The 25,795-nt window shown below is 38.2% G+C and overlaps 1 protein-coding gene across 3 annotated transcripts in view; it reads right to left on the bottom strand.

Moving 5' to 3' along the window:
- XRCC4 (X-ray repair cross complementing 4) overlaps positions 1-25,795 on the bottom strand; it is a 391,068-nt gene that overhangs the window by 89,460 nt on the left and 275,813 nt on the right. Inside the window, exon 8 of one of the 3 annotated variants that reach the window (XM_060093117.1) lies at positions 19,444-21,175. The exons of 1 other annotated variant lie outside the window; for it this stretch is intronic. In XM_060093117.1, coding sequence (XP_059949100.1) covers positions 21,064-21,175 — 112 coding nt within the window. In that variant the 3' untranslated portion in view covers positions 19,444-21,063. Of the gene's footprint in view, positions 1-19,443; positions 21,176-25,795 lie in introns of those variants that run through there. One more of the 3 variants, XM_060093118.1, reaches the window with a different exon arrangement.

Raw genomic sequence — 25,795 nt, 5'->3', positions numbered from 1 at the left:
GGTTGTTTGCTGCATGACTTTCCATACCTTTGAAACGTCCATATTTAATAATAAATGAAAGCACAAGGATTTCCTGCATCTCAGTTAAAAAAAAAAAAAAAAAGGCTTCCCTGGTGGCGCAGTGGTTAAGAATCTGCCTGCCAATGCAGGGGACACAGTTCCAGCCTTGCTCTGGGAAGATCCCACATGCCGCGGAGCAACAAAGCCCGTGCGCCACAGCTACTGAGCCTGCACTCTGGATCCCGTGAGCCACAACTACTGAGCCTGCATGCCACAACTGCTGAAGCCCACGCGCCTACAGCCTGTGCTCCAAAGCAAGAGAAGCCATCGCAATGAGAAGCCCGCGCACCACAACAAAGAGTAGCACCCGCTCACCGCAACTAGAGAAAGCCCGCGCGGCAACAAAGACCCAATGCAGCCAAGAATAAATGCAAAAAATAAATAAATTTAAAAAGTATATATATATATATATATATATATATATAATCACCATAGGCCAACAAAGTCTACCAATAAAGTTCTTACTTGCTATACAAAGCAGAGCTAAGCAACACTGTAAACCTCTTTCTGAGTGCTTTATGGAATTTCAACTCATTTGTCTTAGCAAATGGCATCAGAACTTGGGATTCAAAATGTGCTTGTAGACTTTAGCCCAGTTGTGCTTCGCTTCTTTTGTGGCTGCCTTGTGTGTGACCCTAAGGACAGCTCTGACTTTCTCACAGGCAGTTTCTCCAGTCTTTCATGGGTATCTTCCTACAGGTGCCCCCTCTCCCTCCTGCATCAACAGTGTCTCCTTCTTACCATGGCACAGCTTTCCAATAAACTTGTCTATATTTGCTGTCTACATGAATTCACATCCTAGCCGGTTTCAACCCACTCTACTCTGACTTCTGTCTCCGTTGTCCCACTGAAAGTGCTCTTGTCATGATCACAAGCCACTTCCATATGAGCCCAAAGGTCACTTTTTGGTTGTCAGCTCACTTGCTTTTCTAAGGCGCATCTGACATGTTGACACTCCTTTGAATACTTAAGTTTGTATCAACTATACTCATTCATTTATTCATTCAGGAAGACTTGTTCTAAGTACAAAGAATAGAACAGTGAAAAAGAAGGAGTGGGTTCTTGTCTTTATGAATGACAGTGTGAGAGAGACAGAGAGGGAAATACACAGTTACAATAAAGTGTGCTAGATATTAGTATTAAGGTGGGGAAAACACTGCGTTAAGAAAGGACTTATGAGGAATGCCTAATCAGGATGTAGAAGGGCACGGAAACTTTCCTGAGGAAGTGAAATCTAATTCAGGACTTGAAAGATGAATAGGAGGGGAAGAGAACAGAGAAAGTGAAGTGAGAAAGGGGACCCAAGACAAACAAAAGAGCAGATGCAGGGGCTTGGAGGTGAAGAGAGATTGTGGAGAGATGGAGTAGTTTAGTGCCAGTCAAATGTAGAGTATTTGGGGGGAAAGGGTAACAAAGGCGGAATGATAAAAATGTCACCGGAGGGAAGAGGAATCATATGACAGCCCTTGTAAGACAATTTAAGAAGACTGGACTCTTTCATTGAAGGCAGTGGGGAGCCACTGAAGAACGTTGAGCTGGAAAATGACTGAAGTGGAAGAAAGGATTGGAATGGGGCAAGGTTAGAGGAAGGAAGACTTGTTAGGAGTCTGTCGCATTGATCCAGGCAACAGATGGTGGTAGTATTCATGGAACAGAAAAAACATTACAAAGGAAGAAACAGCAAGATCTGGTGATTGGCTGGGGCCTAGGATAGGGAACAACATCTGGTCAGGGAGATGTAAGAGTCATTAATAATCCTGATAAGGTTGGTGCCTTTCACCCATCTGGAAAACACCCAAGTAGGAACAAGATGTGGCTAAAGGCAGAAGGGAGATTATGAGTTCCGTTGAGTTTGTTGACACTCTTCACAAGCAGAGACACAGACAGGAAGTGGGGACCCTGAAAGATACTGGCTCTCCTCTGTCTCTTTCAAGTATAAGTAAAGGAAGGAGGAAATAATGATGATGTCTCTGTTCCTGGGAACCATCTCAGGGGGTACATCTGAGTGACCCATGATGCATGACGTGGAGAGTGGGCATGACATGCTTCTAGGGGGAATCTACCTTTCTTCTAAGTGGGAGGACACTTCCCATGACAGTCAGACAGAAGCCACCGCTCAAGAGCCATGGCTTTGAGAATTGGGGTATCAGGACTCTGCAATGAGAATCAGATACTTAGTGCCAAAGCTCACATGACCTCATTGCCAAGTTCTCAGCAATAGGCTTTAATAGGCCTCAGTGGTCATAGAGGGTAAGGAGTTTGGGGAAGTAGAAGCAGCCCTGAAATAGCTACAACCTGAGTGGGGGGCTCTTGTCCTTTCTCAGGATCCTGGCAAGATCTAAGCAATATATCCAGGTTTGGGAGCAGCAAATCAGACCAAGTTGAAATGAGTCTAGACAGATTGGATGTATGGGAAGAAAAATATTAACTTTTCTCATCTTAGCTTTGTTGGCTTGTGAATTTTCTTTTGTATTTTAATGGTGCAAACCATTTGCAGTGGAGGTCTTATTTCTTGCAAGATCATCGCTTGTGCAATCCTATCTGAAGCAATATGTAGAAATGAAAGAAAAAATGAGGAAATGTATTTCAGTCACTTTGAAGAAATCATTCAAATTGCTAGATATCTGTTTAATGCCAATACCTTTCTAACACACTTAGTTGAAATACTGTGCTTCTCTGTGCTGTTAGCAGGACAAAAATGAAAGAATTCAAATATTGTGGTGCAAGGGGACCATTTTTCTGTTTTCAACATGAGTTTTCCAGTTCACGTTCCCATTACTTATCATCTATCACATCCTCTGTCTCTCTCCATGCTAATATTTTACACATAAAGTATTTATTTATAATTATAAATATTTATAATTTTTACCCATAAAATATTTCCAACATAACCTGCCTCATCAACAGGCTATCAATACACCATTAATTGAGTGTATTTCACTCTAGGAAGTCTGTTAGGAATGCCCAGAAAAATTATAATTAGCGTATGTTAAGGGTTGAAATTTCTTCTACAAATGAGTACATTTCTTCTAAGTTAAGAACTGTGGCAGGAGCTACGGGATTAGGGCTCATCAGTGACCTGAATTTCTATACACAGAGTCAGGTCAACTTCCTGACAAGGGTGGCCAACTCCCTTCTGCTGAATTACTCATTGTCAGCCACACCAGGGAGTGTGGCTCAGTTTATAAGACTGTTCCACTATCCTCAGGGGAGTGTTTAGTTAGTCACCAGCATCAGCTTTTGTTGGTCCCACATCATACAGTCCCCATCCTTCCTCTGTAACAATTTTGGCTGCAATGGAAGTGGCATTTTAACACTAATAACCTGTATCCCTCATGCAGCTATTCTTGTGCACCAGGCGTTGTTCTAAACGCTGTTTTACATGATCTCATTTAATCCTTAGAACCACCTGCAATGTGGGATTATTGGCTGCATTTTAGAAATGACAAAACTGAAGTTCAAGGAGAGGAAGACATTTCCCAAGGGTCATCCAGAACTGGGGTTTGAACTCAACTGTTTGACTCTTGAATCTGTCCCCTTAATCACTGGACCAATGGCTTGCAACTTTGTTCCCAAAGGATGAAGGGGCATAGCTCCAGGATCCTACCCCAACCAAGCAACTCTTCTTTTGTTATTTTATATACTGAGGTTCAATGCAGAGCTTATTGAAATAAGGGTCCACAGCCATGTTTTAAAAACAGTTCGAAGGGCCTGCATTGACTCTGTTGTCTCTGGGCAGCATTTGAAGCAGTTCTACTGCAATGGAACCCAGAAGTGCCTGCATTGTGCACTCGAGGGCCACTAAATGACTGATGAAAAGAAAAACCCTACTGATTGGCTACAAAGCCTAAAATCTTACGTCAGTAACTCTGGGTTAGATCAACGAAGGCCTGTCAAACTGATCATATGACAAGACAAAGGGTAGCCCAGTACAAATTAACTCCCATCTATCTTTGGCATCAATTTATTAGTCACCTTGTCATTCAGGAATGTCCCAGGACAGAAGACATGGGCAGGTATATTTTGTTAGTGGGAAGGTCAGAGATAGTTACAACAGTGGGGACCCACTGAAGAGCTCATGAGAGATCAAGTGGGACAAATGAGGGAAAAGCTTTTTTTTTTTTTTCCATAATGCGCTAGTCCCACATAGAAGAAATTTAAAAAAAAAAAAGAGATGGCTCTGATGCATTGCAGTTTATTTGAAAGGCAATTAATCAGATTTAATTTCTTAGCGGCCACTCTAAGAAACTACATGGCAAGTCTCTTTATAATTTTTCCTAATGACAGTTCTACAGTTAGAAAAACATTACTATCTTCCTTCTAGAGACAGCTATCATTTCCCAGTTCAGAAAAGATGTTGTGAGAATTTATTGTATGGCATGAAAACTTTTTGGAAGCAAAGCATCACTATTATCTAATAGATAAAGGAAGCCCAGATTATAGAGAAGTAATGTGTATAAACCACAAACACTCAGCAAATCAAATGCAATGGGACTTCCTGCATGTCTGTACTTCAAAGTTCTTGTACACCAAAAGGCAGAAGCTGAGGAATCTGCCACTTTGACGCTGCAAGTAATTTTTTATATCCCAAGAAGTGAGACCTAGAGCAGACAGATTTTTGATTCTGTGAAAAGCTATCCAATATGGCTTTCAGTTCTGAAAAATAAAGAAAGTAACTACCCTCTGTTCTTCTTGGGGGAAAAGTAATAACCTGGATTCAGATACTTTAAACCCAGAGGTCCATTTAGTCACATAAATCAAATATAATCTAACAGACTTCTCTTTCTCTGAAGATACTCTTTGTGGTGGAGGAGGGCAGAATCCAGGGCAGACAACTTTTTTCTTTATATAGATTTATGCTGCTTTACAATAGCATATTGTTTATTGTTAAGAAGACCCTCTCAGAGCATGCAGGCCTGTGTGTGTGTGTGTTTGTGTACATAAATGCATGTGTTTATGCGTTACTGTTCCCATACAAGATCCTTGTATCAGAGAATCTGAAGACTGCAGGAAAGTTGGGTATGTCTGAACGTGACATTTTATAAAAGACTTTTGATTGGGTTACAGATGTCCATACTTGGTATAATAAATGGCTCAATAGTCACAGTTTGGGAGAAATATACTGATATTGAAACATTTGTCTGCTGAAGTATATAGGTTAAGGCTGGTTCAGGTAGAGTATGGAGCTTCCCTTGGAGAATGAACACAATCATCCTGGAAAGAGACAGATCCTGGGATATGCAGTGATGGGCCAGGAAGCTGACTTAAGATGACTTCTTTTTCCTTTGGGGCCTCAAGATAATTGGGCCAGGAGGGGAGACTCCCATTGAGGGGGGTGCATATATGTGTGCTGGAGGGTATGTGATGATAAGCTGGTTCTTGCAACATGCTCGCATGTCACTGGTGACTCACTATAGGTCTGGTTATGGTAATTAAATTAGTCAGTGTGGTGTACTTCCCATGCATAATTGCCAACTTTTTAGGTTTTCAAGTAATCAGGGTTGTAGCATGGAATGACCACCAAATTTACCAATATGGAATTCTCTGGGGACCTTGATAAAGACTTATTTAAAGTAACAGCCTGGTCTCTGCTGCACTGTGGGGAATCAAAGAAGGCTTGATGCCCCTTTTGGGGATGAAGCAATATGGTGGGGCAGTGGCAGCTTAAGGAAACTCATTCTAGGAAGACAAAGGAATGATCAGTGGCCCACAGAAGAAAGTGAGACCTAAATTCTGAGCCAGATAGTTGGTTGAAATGATAAATGATGACCAGGGAGAACCTGTAGAGAGAAGAGCCCAACAGTCACATAAGGTGAAGGCTCAGATCTTTATTTTGGATATTTAAAGTTAATATGAACATGGCAGTGCAAATATCTCTTCAAGATAATGATTTCATTTTCTTTGGATACATACAGAAGTGGGATTGCTGGATTGTATGGCAGTTGTATATATAATGTTTTGAAGAACCTCCATACTGTTTTTCGTAATGGCTGAACCAGTTTACATTCTCACCAACAGTGCACAAAAGTTTCCTTTTTTCCACATGCTCACCAATACTTGTTATGTTTTACTTTATTAAAAAAGAAATATTTATTTATCTGGCTGTGCCGGGTCTTAGTGGAGGCACGTGGGATCTTTGTTGCTGCGTGCAGGATTTTTAGTTGCGGCATGTGGGATCTAGTTCCCTGACCAGGGATTGAACCCTGGCCCCCTGCATCGGCAGGCGGACTCTCAACCACTGCGCCACCAGGGAAGCCCCTTTTACTTTTTTTTTTTTTTTTTTTTTTGCGGTATGCGGGCCTCTCACTGTTGTGGCCTCCCCCGTTGCGGAGCACAGGCTCCGGACGCGCAGGCTCAGCGGCCATGGCTCACGGGCCCAGCCGCTCCGCGGCATATGGGATCCTCCCAGACCGGGGCACGAACCCGTATCCCCTGCATCGGCAGGCGGACTCTCAACCACTTGCGCCACCAGGGAGGCCCCCCTTTTACTTTTTGATGATAGTCATTGTAACAGGTGTGAGGTGACATCTCATTACGGTTTTGATTTGCATTTCTCTGATCATTAGTGCTGTTGAGCATCTCTTCTTATACCTGTTGGGCATCTTACTTCTTCTTTGGAAAAATGTCTATTCAAGACCTTTGCCCATTTTAAAATATGGTTATTTGTTGTTTTTGCTATTGAGTTGTAGAAATTCCTTATATATTTTGGATATTAATCCCTTATCAGATGTATGACTTGCAAATATTTTCTCCCATTCCACAGGTCACCTTTTCATTTTGTTGACGGTTCCCCTTGTTGTGCAGAAACTTTTTAGTTTGATGCAGTCCCCCTTGTTTATTTTTGCTTTTGCTGTCTGTGCTTTGATGTCAATTCCAAAAAATTCATTTCCAAGTCCAACATCAAGGAGCTTACCCCCTGTTTTCTTCTAGGAGTTTTATGGTTTCAGGGCATACATTTAAGTCTTTAATCCATTTTGAGTTGATTTTTGTGTATGGTGCAAGATAAGACTCCTTTCATTCTTTTGCATATGGTAATCCAGTTTTCCCAACACCATTTATTGAAGAGACTATCTTTTCCCCATTGTGTATTCTTGGCACCTTTGTTGAAAATTAGTTCATTGAAGCATTATTAGTCACAGTAGCCAAAATATGGAAATAAAGTAAGTGTCTGTCAAAAGATGAATGAATAAAGAAAATGTGGTATATATTTATATATAGAATGGACTATTATTCAGCTTTTAAAAAGAAGGAAATGCTGCCATTTGCAACAATATGGATGAAACTGGAGGGCATTACGTTAAGTGAAATAAGCCAGACACAGAAAGATAAATATCATATGATTTTACTTATATGTGGAATCTAAAAAAAAAAAGCCAAACTCATAGTAACAGAGAGTACGACGGTGGTTATGATAGGCTGGTGGGGGGGGCTGGGGAATGGAAGATATTGATCAAAGGGCACAAACTTTCAGTTTATAAGATACATAGTTCTAGAGACCTAATAAACAGCTTGGTGACTATGGTTAATAATAATGTTTTATATACTTGAAATTTGCTGAGAGTAGATCTTAAGTGTTCTCACTTGAGTTATTTTTTCTTAAGTTTAAGTTAGTTATGAGGAATCCAGTTACTCAGTTTTATTCTATTCAGATTTTTTTTTTCTTTTTTTTTTTGCGGTACGTGGGCCTCTCACTGTTGTGGCCTCTCCCATTGTGGATCACAGGCTCAGCGGCCATGGCTCACAGGCCTAGCTGCTCTGCAGCATGTGAGATCTTCCCAGACCGGGGCACGAACCTGTGTCCCCTGCATCGGCAGGCGGACTCGCAACCACTGCACCACCAGGGAAGCCCTCTATTCAGATTTTTGTTATTATCTTGGCACTTTTGGTTATTTCTGAATAAAGTAATTGGTAATGAGTCTAGGAGATGGAGTTTATTGTTTTTGATGGGCACATTTCTCTAGTCTGTGAATTATGAACCAAAACTGGAATGGTAGCTTTGAAAATAAAATTCAGGCACAAAGAGGTTTGTTTTTAATCTTCATGTAGGACCCTATAACAGTATAAGTGTCTCTACCTTCTTGGACTAAAGACATCGTGCTTTCCCATGACCCAAAATGGAAAATCATTCCACTGTTCCTGGCACAGCTTGGAACACACACCATGTGAAGGAGTCATAAAATATTTTACTTGTTTTATCTTACTTTTTCCTCTTGCTAGTTCCCTTTATTTTGGCAGGAGGTGGGATGTGATGACCTAAATTACGCTTTTCCACATCTAATTCCCAGATTCTTGAACACCAGTTTTACTTTCCTACTTAAAGATATATGAACTTCCAAAAGTTACCCAGAAAGAGTTTCACCGAAGGCAAATGTCCTATCAGTTATAGCATGGTCTGAAACAATTTATTTGAATGGGATTTCCATTGCCTTTTAAGCAGATCGGTCACATGAAGCAAATTTACAGTACAGTAAGTGGTATTTCCTGAGGTGATGGATCTCCCGTCTAATGGCCTCTGAGCACAATTCGCATAAACCATAATGCTTTTTGCACACAAGCCTGTAAATGCCCAGTGCAGATTTTACCAAATAAGCTTCCTTCTGCGTACAGGGTTCTAAAAGTCTAGGCAAGCAATTCAAACAAAATTGTGTTTGCCTCTCTTCACTTTTTTCTAAGTTTATACCCCTGGGTTTTTGTTAACATTTAAAAAAAGATATTTAAAACTGCACTTCAGCCACCTTGTAAAATGAAAGAGTACATTGTACAGGCACCAAAGGTACACATCAGTGCTTTTATCACATTCAGGGTCCTGCTCCGCTACACTAATTGGAAACATGTGTTGAAAATGCAAGACAGGATTTTCAGCTGTTCTCTAATTAAATGGAATAAAATAAGGACTAAGCCTCACATTTCTTTATAACAGGCTGCTGGGTTGTTCCATTAGCAGGACTGATGTGGGGACGCTGATACTTGTTTTAATATTTAAGACATTCTCAATGATTCTATGGTATGATTTAGCCACATTCATAGAAGGCCTGGTTGCAAATGCTCCTCTGATAAGGCGATAAAGGAAAGTGATAGAACACCTAATTATTTTCAAGTGCACTGGAAGACTGACTTGTGAAGATTTTCTATATTCTTATAAAGTTCAGTTACTGAGAAAATCATCAGTGAGGTGGAAAAAGTACCTCCTCACGCACTTGCCCACTGAAATCTGTGGAGAAATAGTGGCCAAAATATGTATCTACTAGAAAGACAGTGAGAAATATTGTCTCAAGTTTTCTGTTGAAAGTTGAAAACAAAATATAATTTGATTTTTCAAAAAGTGTTATTTCTGCCACTTTATATTTGGGGAAAAGGTACTCTATAGCTCTTAACTGTCCTGAGATCAGAATCCCAGGGAATAAAGGGTTAGTTCACAATGTCTCCTTCCAGGATTTAAGCCCCTCTTTCATGATGCTTTATGTTATTTAACATCCATTGAATGGCACCAGTGTATTGAAATCCACGCCCTCCCTCCCCCAGTGAGGTTTGGATCCAGAACAGGTACAAAGTGTTGAAGCCTTAGGAAATAAATGTGAATATTGCTTCCAGTAGCGTGGTTGCACCTACAGCCTCCAGAAAGAGGTGCAAGAAGTGAATTAATGAGGACAGCGACGGCAGCTCCTCCAAAGGTGTATACAAGCCGCAGTCTGCAGGAAATGGGAAGTCAAAGCAGGGCTGGGAATGTTCAAGAAAGAGGCTAGTTCCACAAGAGGCTTAAAAATATCCTGAAATCGCTCTGAGAGGAAATGATGAAACCATTTCTGCTTGTACCAAAGGCCTGGGCCCAGGCACTAGAAAGGGGTTCATCTGTTGTGAATGCGTCATGTCGCTCTAACAGGAGACTCGCAACTTCCAAAGATTATCGGAAAGGTTTAATCTGTGGTGGTATGCAGTGGGTTTTGACAAAGCATCATGGAGTTATACAAGCCGCAAAGAGGTGGGAGACCTCTGGGTGCCTGTGGTTATGCCCTTATGTGCTCCCTTTCAAAGTACAAATCTAATCAGGTCACCCCTTACTTCCCTTAAGATCCTTCTATAGACGTTCACTCAAGTCAAAACCAATAGGTAGCCTGCACTACCCTCTCAGCCTCGTGCTTCATTTTTTCTCTCTCCCTTCACTGAAGCCACAAGGCACAGAAGATGCCACACTCACCCGTTCCTCAGAGCCTCACACACGGCTGAGGATCCCTCAGCCAACTGGCAAGGCCAGAGTCATCCCAGAATTCAGCTCAAACTTCTTCTGTCTCCTCTTTCAAGTTTCCCTTGGCTACAGCCTCTTCTCCCTGAACTCTCCCAACAAAATAAGATCAGATTGATCCTCCCTGTGCACTGAGTACACGGGGCACAGCTCTTTCACGGCACTTACCACACCCTGATTGTCTGTGTACAGCTCTGCCTCTTTTCTTAGTCTCGACTTCCAGACACCGAGAGACAAAAGTGATGTCTTATTTATTTTTCTAGCCCCAGTACCTGGCAGAGTGCTTGGCACAAAGTGTTGGGTAGACATTTGATGAATGAATGAACATATACACGTCAGGACTTGTGTTCTAACCATAAGTGAGAATTGTGTGTAAGCTTAAGGTACCATATCCTTGTTCAGAATCCAAATTTCAAATTCTTAAGTTTAATAAGATGACTGATACAAAGGATAGTAAAAGTGAAAGTACCACTGGGTTACTATCAGCAAAAGAAATTCAACATTGGCTGATTGTAGGCAATTAGAAAGTTACTGAATGGTAAAAATGAACTTATTTACAAAACAGAAATAGAATTACAGATGTAGAAAACAATCTTAAGGTTACCTGGGGCTAAGTGGAGGGAGGGATAAATTGGGAGATTGGGATTGACATATACACACTACTATATATAAAACATAACTAATAAGAACCTACTGTATAGCACAGGGAACTCTACTCAGTACTCTGTAATGATCTATATGGGAAAAGAATCTAAAAAAGAGTGTAAATATATATATGTATAACTGATTCACTTTGCTGTACAGCAAAAAGTAACACAACATTGTAAATCAACTATACTCCAATAAAAATTTTTAAAAAATTATGAAAGTTATTGATGTCATGTATGACAGGTTAGGGCTGAAATAGAAAAACCCAAAGAAATGCCCTTCAGGGACTTCCCTAGTGGCACAGTGGTTAAGAATCCACCTGCCAATGCAGGGGACACGGGTTCGATCCCTGGTCCAGGAGGATCCCACATGCCTCAGAGCAACTAAGCCCGTGCGCCACAACTACTGAGCCTGCGCTCTAGAGCATGCGAGCCACAACTACTGAGCCCACATGCCACAACAACTGAAGCCTGCGTGCCTACAGCCTGTGCTCCACAACAAGAGAAGCCACCGCAATGAGAAACCCACGCACCACAACAAAGAGTAGCCCCTGCTCACCGCAACTAGAGAAAGTCCGCGCACAGCAATGAAGACCCAATGCAGCCAAAAACAAATAAATTAAATAAATTAATTAAAAAAGAAATGCCCTTCAGAAATGTAAATATTTTATATAAAATTCCTCAAGAAAATACTAGTATTTGTTTTATTATATACTTTTTTCTCTCTCTCACCTTCCTCAAATTCCATAATTCTTACAGAATATAAAATTCTTATTAAACAAACATGACCTCCAGATGATATATTGTTAAGTATGAAGATCTGTCTCTAAGTCAGAATTTTGACATTCTAATCATAAGGAAAGATAACCAGTTATGGCCAATACAGAAGAACTGCAATTTTATCTTTTGAGGGAGAGTATGAATAAATGAATTAATGAGTGAATACATGAACATACTTAAAGCTCTGGGATAGATTTTCTCTTCCCTAGAAAGCACTTGGACAGACACCTAAAGTGTTTTCCTCTGGAGTTCTTCATTTTTTATATTTCAGTGGCCAATCCACCTCCCTTCTGACAGTTACATTATTTCTTTAGATAGGTCAATATCTTCAATCAGGTCTTGCTTTGCCTAGAAGTCATGCCATTTTTAAAAAATGACATTGCAGGTATGGTGGGGGGTAGACAGTATTATTTTAACATTTAATACTAGGGAAAATGTAATATGAAAACATGTTCCCTGACTGATAAAAACAAGGAACAATTAAAAGAAAGAGATAATAGCTGAGTGGTTCTGCATGAGAAAATAAGAAGAATTGGGGGAAAGCTGAGAGGAGAGGAGAGAGGGAAGGGATGGATGGACAACGGGGCAGCAGGCTGGATCTTATGGAGACAAGTTGCCAATGGGAGATTCATGAGTAGGAAAGCCAGAAGACTTTAAAGAACAGAGTTATGGTAAAATCAAATATAAGTACTCATTTTGAGGTAAACTGCCTCTCTGACCCACACCTTCAATATATTCTGCTATACACAGAGATTCCTCAGTGCTTTTGTCATGTAAATCAAAGAAAATGAAGTGAGTTCCATGGCTGAGTTGGCATGGATGGGAGAAAAAAGAAAATTGGGGTTGATAAAACATGAGGCTCAGCCCCACAGAATTCAGAGCAGAGGTAGCCATGAAAATAAACCCCGCAGGAATTCACAAAATTCTTGGGAAAAGCATCAGACTTTAGAACGGATCAGGGACAAGGAGCTTGAGCTAATAAATTTCAAAGAGAGGGTCAGTGTAACTGATAATCTGGTGGTACATAACTGTGCTGATTCATTATGTGCAACACAACCATCATAAGACAGAACAACAGTAACAATCATACGATCTTCCTTATGTGCTTCACTTACTGTGAAGCAGGCACTGTGCATTATCTTACTTAATTCTCAATGTATGGATAAGAAAGCTCAAGTTCAGAGAATTTGCCCAAGGTTAGACAGTTAACAGCTGGCAGACACAGAGTAGAAACCTGGCTTAAGTCCCCAAATTCACATTCCTAATTCCTATTTATTCTATTATCAGGTTCTAGCCAGAAGACACCAGATTTTTGTGCCATGTATACACTGAAAGCTATTACAAATGCAAAATTGTCTTTGTTATTCTATGTGATTAACTGTTTTAGTCAGCCCTTATCAAAATAGTTATATAACAAACTATCCCAAATCTCAGTGGCTTTGAGTAGAAAGCAATTATTCTCATGCTCACAATCAGCACGGTTGACTATAGTTCAGTTTATCTAGATTGGGCTCAGACGGAAGGCTCTTCTCTAGGTTTCAGGGTAGTGAGCTTGGCTCCAGCTTGGCACTGAGTTCAACTCCACTCTGTAGCTCACGAGGGGCCCAGGCAGGAAGGGTGACAGCTACCCGGGGCGTGTCTGTCTCATGGCAGAGATCAGCATCTCCCAAAGCGAAAAGCAGAAACATGTAATGCCTCTTAACTCCTAGGCTCAAAAACGTGTATATTGTTATTTCATCCACATTTTATCAGCCAAAGCAAGTCAACTGAGTTGTGGTGGTGAAGAGCAAAAATTTATTGACAATATTTTAATCTTTCATAGTAATCTAATTACTCCTCTGTAAACTTAGTTCCTCAGAGAGATACATTATATCTCTTAGGGGAGTGGAACAAGATTGTTTCCAATATTATTTAGTAGGGGCTCTGGAAAATTTCACATGCTTGAGTTCCCTAAATGTTTGCAAAGCATAAGGACAAAACCACCTCTTTCAAGCCTACTTCTCTCATCATCTCTACCACCATTTTGTCCCAGTAGGGATTCTAGAAGTCTCATGAGGTTTTCAATCGGACCATTTAGGAGAGGCAGGGAGGGAGGGAGAGAGAGACGGAAAGAGAGAGAGAGAGAGAGAGAGAGAGAGAGAGAGAGAGAGAAAGCGGGAGGGAGAGGGAGAACCCACTTTGCTGTACAGCAAAAAGTAACACAACATTGTCAATCAACTATACTTCAATAAAAAATAAATTTAAAAAAAAGTAAGTGGACCCACCTCCTAGAGAAATGGAAATAAAAACAAAGATAAACAAATGGGACCTAATGAAACTTCAAAGCTTTTGCACAGAAAAGGAAACCATAAACAAGACCAAAAGACAACTCTCAGAATGGGAGAAAATATTTGCAAATGAAGCAACTGACAAAGGATTAATCTCCAAAATTTATAAACAGCTCATGCAGCTCAATAGCAAAAAAACAAACAACCCAATCCAAAAATGGGCAGAAGACTTAAATAGGCATTTCTCCAAAGAAGATATACAGACTGCCAACAAACACATGAAAGAATGCTCAACATCATTAATCATTAGAGAAATGCAAATCAAAACTACAATGAGATATCATCTCACACCAGTCAGAATGGCCATCATCAAGAAATCTAGAAACAATAAATGCTGGAGAGGGTGTGGAGAAAAGGGAACCCTCTTGCACTGCTGGTGGGAATGTGAATTGGTACAGCCACTATGGAGAACAGTATGGAGGTTCCTTAAAAAACTACAAATAGAACTACCATATGACCCAGCAATCCCACTAATAGGCATATACCCTGAGAAAACCATAATTCAAAAAGAGACATGTACCAAAATGTTCATTGCAGCTCTATTCACAATAGCCCGGAGCTGGAAACAACCTAAGTGTCCATCATCGGATGAATGGATAAAGAAGATGTGGCACATATATACAATGGAATATTACTCAGCCATAAAAAGAAACGAAACTGAGCTATTTGTAATGAGGTGGATAGACCTAGAGTCTGTCATACAGAGTGAAGTAAGTCAGAAAGAGAAAGACAAATACCGTATGCTAACACATATATACGGAATTTAAAAAAAAAAAAAAAAAAAGGTCAAGAAGAACCTAGGGGTAAAAGGGGAATAAAGACACAGACCTACTTGAGAATGGACTTGAGGATATGGGGAGGGGGAAGGGTAAGCTGTGACAAAGCGAAAGAGAGGCATGGACATATATACACTACCAAACGTAAGGTAGATAGATAGTGGGAAGCAGCCGCAGAGCACAGGGAGATCAGCTCGGTGCTTTGTGACTGCCTGGAGGGGTGGGATGGGGAGGGTGGGAGGGAGGGAGATGCATGAGGGAAGGGATGTGGGAACAGATGTATATGTATGACTGATTCACTTTGTTATAAAGCAGAAACTAATATAAAAAATAAATAAATTAATTAATTTAAAAAAAAAAAAGTAAGTGTTTCAGGACTAACCTACATTCTGTTTACTGGAACAGTGGCCACCAAAATTGCTCCTGCCATTAATAGGAACATCTACTGTCAAGAAGGAAATCTCTGTCTTTTTTCTGTAGAACCAAGAGCCTTTAGGGACAAAGAGACCCTTACTCAGAAAGCATAGTTCTCAGTGAGATTGTGAGATGAGAGTTTAGGATGAAGGGCCTCCAGAAGAGAGAAGAAAAACCAACATATGAACAATAAAATTCATATTGAATTTTATTCAAATAGAGGAGAGGAAAATCAAAAAGTGAGGATCATAGTTGGTAAATGAGAGGGAATGTGGATATTTGAAAGGGGGAAAATGAGTAAAAAAAGGGAGGCTGGAGAGTGTTTTAGGTTGAGTAGGTAAAAGAGAGCTGGGAGACAGGACAGGAGATGGTGCTTGCCTGTCATATATTTTCCAAGGTATCCTTTCCAGTTATTAAAATAGAGGAAATCATTTCAGGTTTGAGCACAGAACACTTGCAAATGAAATCTGCCCTCCTGAGAAGCATTTACTAGAAGCTGTCAGATCAGCAGTGAAAAGTTTTAATTCAGACAATAGCTACACATGGATGCATGAATAGTTCTTTTGTGACTATATCATTCACCCTTACAAAATGTGTTAACTACCTATTTTTTTAAATTTCCTGATTTATAGGTAAGTTCATGAGGCCTTTCATGAATTTAGATGTCAGCTATTTAATTTCATTTTATTAAAAAAGGATTCTATACAAATATAACTGAGTAAAAGAATGAGAGAGATACAAAAGGATGAGGGTTGGCTGCACCTCAGGGAAATGTCTGCTAAGGGGCCTACTGACTGGCCTTCCTTTCCCATTCCCAGATGCCCAGGAAGGGTTCCATGACCTGAAGTTTTCTGGCAGACCATACCTTCCCAAGGAAGTGCCAGTTAGAACTATGGAGCTCAATTCTCTCCATATCTTTATTATATAACTTAGTTTCACATTCTTAAACGCTCCGGGCCAACATTCCTCCTGGGATACCTTTTAACTTGTCTTCTTCATTCGGATGATTCACAATTACAAACTTGGAAATTAACCTCACACCTGATCCCCCAGGACCCTCTGTACTCTCCTCTGACCTGGAAGACAGCTTCACCCTCAGCTGACTTTCCCCCAACCCCTACCAATTTCTCTTAAGCCCCCAACTGGATCCTTTGTCTTCTATGGATCCTCACCCGCAACTTTAAATTTTTTATCCTTCTCTTTAAGCCACTTATCCTACTACTCCTTGATATTATAGTTCACCATACAGCGGTTTCGAGCCCAATCTCAACCCCACTCTCATATACTCACTCATATACTCCACTCTTGGAGAGCAGACCCCAAATTTCACGTCACTATAAACTCCACAGTAACAGAGCAGTTGTACTATTCATTGCCTCATCTAGTGCCCAGAACAGAGATTGACGCAAGCGCTTAACAAATATCTGGTGAATGGATGGATTTATCCTTAAATTCTCCACATGGCTCAGTTCTGTATTTTGTGCATAACTAATCTCTTAGAAACATTTGTTGAAACAAACTTACCCAAGAGCTGCTTGGCTCCAAAACATGGGATCTAGTATTTTATAAATTTGAGTTATGAACCACTAAGAAAAAAGTTTTAAGTAGTTTTCTGACCTTTTTTAAAACTACATAATAAAGATTTCTCTTCCTGGGATGGGACTTTTTTTCTTCCATGAACTTCCCTAATGAAGCATGACCCATACCATCTGATGCCAGGGTCAATCATTATAAATCTTAAGCTGAAAAAACCTTCAGAAATGCAATCACCTTGTTTTAGAAGTGAGGGCACCAAGATCAAAAAAGCCATGCTGCTAGTGGGAAGCTGCTGCATAGCACAGGGAGATCAGCTCGATGCTCTGTGATGACCTAGAGGAGTGGGATAGGGAGGGTGAGACGGAGTCTCAAGAGGGAGGGGATATGGGAATATATATGTACGTATGGCTGATTCACTTTGTTGTGCAGCAGAAAGTAACAGAACATTGTGAAGCACTTATATTCCAATGAAGGTATTAAATAAATAAATAAATAAATGAGAACAAAATCATATTCATAATCATTATCATCAACAAGAAAATAATTTATAAAACAAAAAATGAATTGGTAGACTGAAACAAAATCATAACTATCACATCAAACTAATTGCTAATGGTCTAAACACCATCTACTGATAGAGATTAACAGAATGTGTTTTAAAAAAAAACTTAACTTTATGCTTCCCACAATAGAACCTAAAATATTATAGGTTAAAACTAAATTGACAGAAAAAAATGTACAATTCAAATAGTAATAATAATAATAAGGCTAGAGTCTTTATATTAACATCAAATAAAATCAATTTCAAAACAAAATACATTTCCAGAAAGAATAATGCTGAAGATGTCAAAGGTATCTTAACTGAACAAATATTTGAAATACATGAAGCACCTGTCTGGTGGCAAGCCAGCATGTGTGCACTCCTTAAGAAGGAGTCCAGGCTTCTCCAGCCTTTCTATCTGTCCCAGAGGTTCTTCAACCAGCCAAGGGTGCTGGTCTCCTACACAGGACCCGGGAACTGACACACCGGGTCTGTGGCTCTCGACCCACCCACTCCCCAGGGAGGGTGCCCACCCATACAATCTCCCTTTTTCTCTGAATCCCCTCACAGGAGCACAAGTCCTGACCCAATTGCTTTTCATTCCATTTTTCCCAATTATGTGTATATCTATCTTATAGCCTTGGTTGTACAGGAGTCCTTATGCCAGCATAAGGACAATATGGCATAGTCTTCATGCCATCCTAGTATGTGTGACCTGGTTTCAATATAGTTTTTTTTTAATTGGAGTATGGTTGATTTAAAATGTGTGTTGGTTTCTGCTGTGCAACAAAATGAGTCAGCTATATGTATACATGTATCCACTCTTTTTTAGATTCTGTTCCCATGTAGGTCATTACAGAGTATTTAGTAGAGTTCCCTGTGCTATGGGTAGATCTTTATTAGTTATCTATTTTATGTATTGGGGTTTCAATATAGTTTTGATTTGCATTTCCCTAATGAGTGATGAAGTTGTGCTTCTTTTCATGTGTTTCTTACAATTTTTATATCTTCTTTGTAAACATATCTATTCAAATCCTTTGGTAATTTTCCCATTTTATCAAGGTATAATTGGCAAATAAAATTGTATATATGTTAAAAAAAAAAGCCATGCTGCATTATAACTCAATTCTTGTGCCTTCCATTTCAGTGTCTTCCACAAAAATCTATTTTAGAGTATAGACAATGGAAAAATGCGGGAAAAAAATCATGGCATGGAATGATAGAATCTGGACATCTTAACCAAATCTATAGATATCTGTCTATAAAGGACAAGAACTTTAAAACCACAAGAGATAGAAAAGAGGAAACTATGATTATGGGCTTATTCTTTTCTGTTCTAACCAGCTGAATTAATCTGACACATAGCAGTGGTTGAAAAGATCCACTGCCCTGAAAAAATACAACTGACCCCTGAACAACATGGGGGATGGGGTGCTGACCCTTCAGATAGTCAAAAATCTGAGTATAATTTATAGTCAGCCCTTCTTATCTGTGGCTCCTCCATATCTTCAGATCCTCCATATCTGCAGTTTTGCATCTGAAGACTCAACCAACTGCAGATTGTGTAGTACAATATTATTTACTATTGAAAAAAATCCGCTTATAAGTGGACCTGCATAGTTCAAACCTATGCTGTTCAAGGGTCAACTGTACCATGAACTTTACAGATTCCCTTGTTATGATTACTTAGGAAACAATTTCCATGTATCCCTTTCTCACCACTAGTGAGTTAACAGCCAATATTCTGTTTTCTTCTTCTTCTCTTTCACTTAAAAAAAATATATATATATACATATATATAACATACACATATATACATACATATATACACTGATGTATGCTAATTTTGGTTAGTCATTTGTGGTCTATTCAGATGTGGTATCATTATCTTGAGATTCTGGTACTTTATGTACACAATCTCCTTGGAAAGATCCAAGGTAAATCTTGGATTATATTAATTCATTATTATAGTGAATTTCCTAGGTGACTGAGTAGAATTTTATAATTATATTTCACATATTTATATTTACATTTAATTAAAATTTTTCCTCTTAAATGGAAGCTAGTATAGAAATAAAAATACAGTAAAATTTCTATTTAAAATATTTTGTTGTTCCATTGACTTAATACAATCCTATTTCTGATATAAACAATAATGTATAATTTCCTTCTCATTCCCTCTCTGTAGTCAAGCCTATGCATAAACATATATGTATATTTATTTATAATTAATCACAAAAGGTAGTTGAGCTTTCTGAACAACTATTTCTTTGTATCAAATCATCAAGCTAAATTTCAATCTTTTAATGAGTTTCTTTTCAAAGTGATCTAGTAACTTAAAGAAACTAGATGATTTGAGGGGCTACTATGTGATAGACATGCATTTATTCCTTCAACGAACACTTACTAAGTCTCTATGAATCCAGCCCTGTCCTAGGTACTGGCAGGTAGAGAGATAAACCAGATGGCCATGCCTCTGCTAGGATGGGGTTTACTTTCTAGGGAGACAGAGAAACAGGGGTGAGGGGGGAAGGGGGAGTTGGGGAGAGAGAGAGAGAGAAAGAAAGAGAGAGAGGGAGAGGAGGGAAGGGAAGGGAAGAAAGGGAAGCATTTTAAGTTTGGAAATATTAGCATATAGATGGTATTTAAAACCACAGATAATCTAGGGAGACAATGTAAATAATGAAAAGAAAAGGCTAAAGATTAAGCCCAGGACACTGAAACTTTTAACTGTTGGACAAGGAGAAGGACTCAGCCAAGAAGTCTAAAAAATTAGTGGCCAGAATGGAAGAGAAATACAAATAGCATATGTTATTGCAAAAGTCAAGTGAAGAAAATGTTTCTTAAGGAGAAGTGATTGGCTCTGTCAAATGTTTCGCCGAGAGGCTTAGTAAGATGAGGACTGGGAATGGACCAACAAGCAACATGGTGGTCATTGTTAACTTGAGTGGCATAGAGGGAATGGATGTTCAGCTGGATAGAAGTGAATGAGAGGTCAGGAAGTAGAAACGATGAATATTAAAAAAAAAATCTGTGCCAGATGTAAATGGGGGTAGATAAGTGGATACAACAAGGTCCTTGTCTTCAAAGAGGGCCCTTGTACCTATAAGATAAAGCTTTTATCAACAATCTCTGAAAAACACTCTTTGATACAAAACAGGGTTACATTTATATTAATATATACTCTATAAAGACCTGTTACTATATTGCAGGAAAAAGTTAAACTAAATAACATCTTTTATTAAGAACACAAAATCTTCAATCAAAAGTTTTATCATCAGATTTTCAGGTTGTTTGTGTACAAACTAAAAATAGATTTTACACATCATTCCACAAATTAAAATGTTCAAACATCAGTGTTCAGAATGACTATTCAAAAAAGGATTTGTAGACGTTTTCTTTGTCATATTTTCAAAATCTTCTGAGACAGAATAGATAGCTACTACATATAATATGTGTGAACTGAATAAGGTAAATGTGACCTTTGCAACAAAAAGGTCTGAGATTTTATCTAATTATAGGCATGCTGAATGAATAGCTTAGAATAATGCACTACTGTCATCAAATCATATCTTCATATACATGTGTAATCCATTTTGCATAATGGTTTCAGCTCAGTGTGTATGTAATTACATTGTAAAGCACACTAAGAGCTGCTGCTGAGTTGAAATTTTTCTTTTGCCATTTAAGGAAATGAATAGAAAACACAGTCTTGTGAACATCAAAGTACTTTTTGAGACAATTAAATCTCATCAAAGAGGTCTCCTGGACTACTGTTTCTTAGAGTTTCTAAAGACATGTTTTCAGCTGGGCTGTGATCCTTTTTCAGCATCTCAGGTAGTGGAGGATCAAGCCTAGAGTAAAAAGAAAAATCAAGATAATTTTATTTTGAAAAACTATATACAGAGTAAAAGAAAATTAAGAGATACATAAGTGAAATAAAAGTTAAACCCTGTTTCCAAACTGCTGCATTAACATAAAGAGAGATGAAAGGCATTTAATTTCTTTAACTGCTTTGGAATTAATCTGCCTCTATTCTGAGCTAACGAAAATTCAAGGGCCTACAACAATATTCATAATTAAGGTCAAGAAATAAAATATCCTCTGTGCTGTACTTTTATGCCAAGATACTGAAGATTTCTCAAGCCATTTCTTTAATAATTCCATCACAATTTACACTTTCCTTCGGCTCCCTTAAATTCTAACTATTAACATTCAGGAAGTTCTGATCACATAAATTTCTTTTAGTGGTCATTTGATTGTGTGTATATAATGACTTCACGTTTTTACAGTTGTTGATGAAATGCTGTTGGTCCACATTCATTTACTGAATCTACATATCTTCATTTAGTAAGTGAATTTATTCAGTTTCAGTACTGTAGTTACTAAATGAATGGACTGATCTCTATATTTATGTAAATGTTCTCTGAGTCCTAGGATAAAAGGCATGATCACTAACAGATAATTGGTGTTTCAAAAATGGTGAGCTGGAGGGTAACAAAGCTCAATCAGAAGAAGACCTTAGGAATGTATATTTATAACCTTGTATAAAGCTTGTCTGAATCAACCCAGTAATACTCAGTAAAATACCCATATTTCCAACTACAAAGGCAGAAGCATCATAGCAGTTTGGTACAGCTAAAAAAGAATAGGACTTGAGGGACCTCCCTGGTGGGTGAGTGGTTAAGAAACCACCTGCCAAGGCAGGGGACATGGGTTTGACCCCTGGTCTGGGAAGATCCCACATGCCGCAGAACGACTAAGCCCGTGTGCCACAACTACTGAGCCTGTGCTCTAGAGCCCGTGAGCCACAACTACTGAGCCCGCATGCCACAACTACTGAGCCCGCATGCCACAACTACTGAAGCCCGTGAGCCCATGCTCCACAACAAGAGAAGCCACCGCAATGAGAAGCCTGTGCACCACAACAAAGAGCAGCTCCTGCTCGACGCAACTAGAGAAAGCCTGCGCACAGAGACAAAGACCCAACACAGCCACCCACATACACAAAAAGAATAGGACTTGAAGTCAGGACACATAGGGTTTAAATCCAGGTCTATTTCTTATTAGCCATGTGACTTTAGGCAAGTCATTTAACCTAACTGGACTTCTGTTCTCTCACCTCAGAGGTGGTCTAAAGATTAAATGAGATGTTATAAATGAAAATGCTTGTAAATTCCCACAAAACATTTGGAAACTACTATTATTAGCTCCTAATATTGCATAAATTACAAAAGAGCTCCTGCTAATAGTTTCTTTAATTTAAAAGACTAATCAACTAAAGATCCCCAAATGTTATGTTTAGATTATGAGTACTTCCAAAAGCCTGCACCCATACTTAGTTGCACAGATTATTAAAAATGAATCCACCACAGGGTCCTCCTTGGCCTCATGACTGCATACAATTAACCATGGTTGGCTGCTACTAGGCCTGGGACATGTTCTATCTTATCCTGAGCAAGCCAAGTTAAGATAACATAACCCTCACAGGAATGCAGAGGTGCTACGCATTAATGCATTGTCAAGATGACAAGTACTACCCTCTGGGAGTTTCAGTGTTAAAATTAACAATAAACTGACATAATTACTGTAACATGTAATTAAATATCTAAAAATATATTCCATAGAAGGAGAAAATGATACAGTACAGAAGTATAATTATTACATGTATAAGTTTTCAATGTCAACTCAAAACACATTATACATCTTAGAATTGCTTTTTTTCCTCCTTGCAAAAGAGAGAATTGAATTATTTCAATTAAAAAGCCAGATATGGAAAAACCTCTGTAATTTCATTCATCGTCTAGACACTGTACAACCAGAACAGAAAGAGTGATCAATTTAGTTAAAAAAAAATCAGCATATGACAAAAGGACCACTGTGAAGTTACAAATCTGAAGGGAATAGATCCCTGGTTCTCCATTTAAGATTCCCATCTCCTTCTAAAGTTACGGGGAGCCTAAGATATAGATTTTGACTCTTTTGTTCTTAGTGTCTAGTACATAATAGGTGCTCAATGAAAGCTGTTCCATGAATGGAGATCATTGTTGTACAGCTTTCATATCTGTGGCAAGTCAACAGAGTAAATTTAGAACTCTCCCCACAGCCAAAAAAATAGTTTAATCATTTTTATAAGTAATAAATGTTTATTGTAAGACTTTATAAAACTCCTGAAAAACATGAAGAAAATTAAAATGTCCATCATCCTACTTTGCATCATTTGTATTTTCATGTCTTTTTTTTTTTTACAAACATGAGATTATATATATAATTTTTCAGCTTGATGTCTTTACTCTAAAATATATTAGAAATGTCTCTGCATGTTGAAAAATATATTTAGATCTATACTCATCATTAATTTTAATTTGTTTGTACTAAGAATACACTGATGACTGTTTGGGTTGGTTCCATTTCTTAATGCTCTTATAAACAACACAACGATCAATAACCTTATACCTATATCTTAGTATATTTATCATATTATTTTTTCACGAGCATGCTTATTCCAAGCATTCACGCTTATAGGTGAAATCTGAAAGCAAATAACTCAGAGAACCTGTACCTGAAGTCTTAATAGAAAGTGAGCTAAACAAGCAATTTGAAACTTGGGAGTTCCTCTCTTTCTAATTAAGTTACAAGCACTAGTTATGGCCCATTTTAAATTCTAAATCTTCCATGAAGACTTTTTTTCTTTTTCCTTTTTTTTTTTAACTTTCCACATTGATGCTGATTTTCATTTTCTCTAATCATTTAAAGTACCAAATGTCTGCATCCAATATTTCAATACTAGTTTTTCCTTTAATCAATATTTAAGTATGTACTATGATCAGCTCATTGTGTTAGGAAAATATAACAAATTTGATAAAGGTAACACATAATTTCTGCCCTCAGGAATCTTTCAGTTAAACTTTTTACTTTCTCTAATTTCTTTTCAAATATGTCTTTTCACCCTAAACATTTTATAAGTAGCTTTAAGGCAACGACTCTGTAATATAATTTGTTCACAGTGATATATCCCTTTAGGAATTTCTATAAACATTAAATCAGTATATAGGATTCAAGTAGACTTTTAGATAGTTTTTATGGACAACATGGTTCAAAAGGAAGAATCCTGAATCCAAGCTTAGGCGATCTTTATTTATGCTTCACCACATTAAGATTTTGGTCAGGTGGCAGCACCTTTCTGGATCTCTGTCTTGATTTAAGCTGTAGAAAGTTAGGGTTACTATAAATGATCTTGGAAGTTCTTTCAGTCCCTAAATTCTGAGACAGTTATACTCAAATAGACTACTTTGCAAAATACAGGCTCTCAATAAATACCTGTGGAATAAATGAAAAAAGGTGAATTAAAAAGGAAAGGTTAATGACAGAATAAGAAATAGTCTTTGTAGAGTTAAAGGCTAAAGTATAAGGACTTTTCAAATAAAGTGAATAAATGAAACTTCTCCAGATGATGACAGCCTTATTAAAAAATGGCTTATGGTCTCAATAATTTGCAGAGAGTTTTATGTTTTATTACTTGATTTCACACTGCATTAAAACACACACACACACACACACTCTATAACCTGAATCAAAATTGCATTACCACCATCTAATTAAAAGTAAATAGTGTAGATCAGAAGTTAGATTTGTCAAAAGAAATATCTCATCCTGGGAAAGTTTCTCTAAATGTTAGAAGGAATGATTGACTTCTAACTTTCTGAGAGTTAAATTACCGACATCTTTTAAAATGATTATTTCCAGTTATTGGCTCATTTTGTAAAGGCATTTTCTCAGCCACGTTTAATATTGGTATTACCATGGCTGGAGTATCAATCTTTTCTTATTTAAATGAGAATCATTAGTATTGTTTGGAGTGAATTACTTGCATTTTATAACATATTCTGAAAATAATATTTCTGAAAAATGTCAAGGTGCCAGTTTGAGCAGACTGAGAGGTCCAGGAAAAGGTGTAATGATTGATGGCACTGTGACACTTGAAAAATCATTTTCCTTTGACTATGACACAAACAATGGTTCTAAAGTCAAAAACCAAAAGTCAATTTGTATGTGGCTTAACTATATCTCTACCTACACATACAATTCAATTCCAGGTGAATTAAACATTTAAATGAGAAAAGGCAAAATTTTAAAGCATTTAGAAGAAAACAGAGGAGAATTTCTTTAGGATCTTAGGATAGAAAGTTTTTTTTAAGGTGGAAAGTGAAACCATAAAGGTAAAGATAGATAAATTCAATTACATAAGAAGCATTAGAAGTAAGTACTCCTATTCATCAATAGACATCTTCAAGACAATGAAAAGACAAGTCACAAACTGAGAGGAAATACTGCAACATATGCTATTAACAAAGGATTATCTAAAGAATTCCTACAATTTTTTAAAACCCAACATTATTAAAAAATATATGCCAAAGACTTCAAGAACTTCCAAGAAGAGGGAACAGTGAAGGCAAATAAGCATATGATAACTA

This window comes from Mesoplodon densirostris, chromosome 3 (genome assembly GCF_025265405.1).
Source record: "Mesoplodon densirostris isolate mMesDen1 chromosome 3, mMesDen1 primary haplotype, whole genome shotgun sequence".
Lineage (NCBI taxonomy): Eukaryota > Metazoa > Chordata > Mammalia > Artiodactyla > Ziphiidae > Mesoplodon > Mesoplodon densirostris.
The sequence above is the reverse complement of the archived record's forward strand: the minus strand, read 5'-3'. Positions and strand labels throughout refer to the sequence as shown.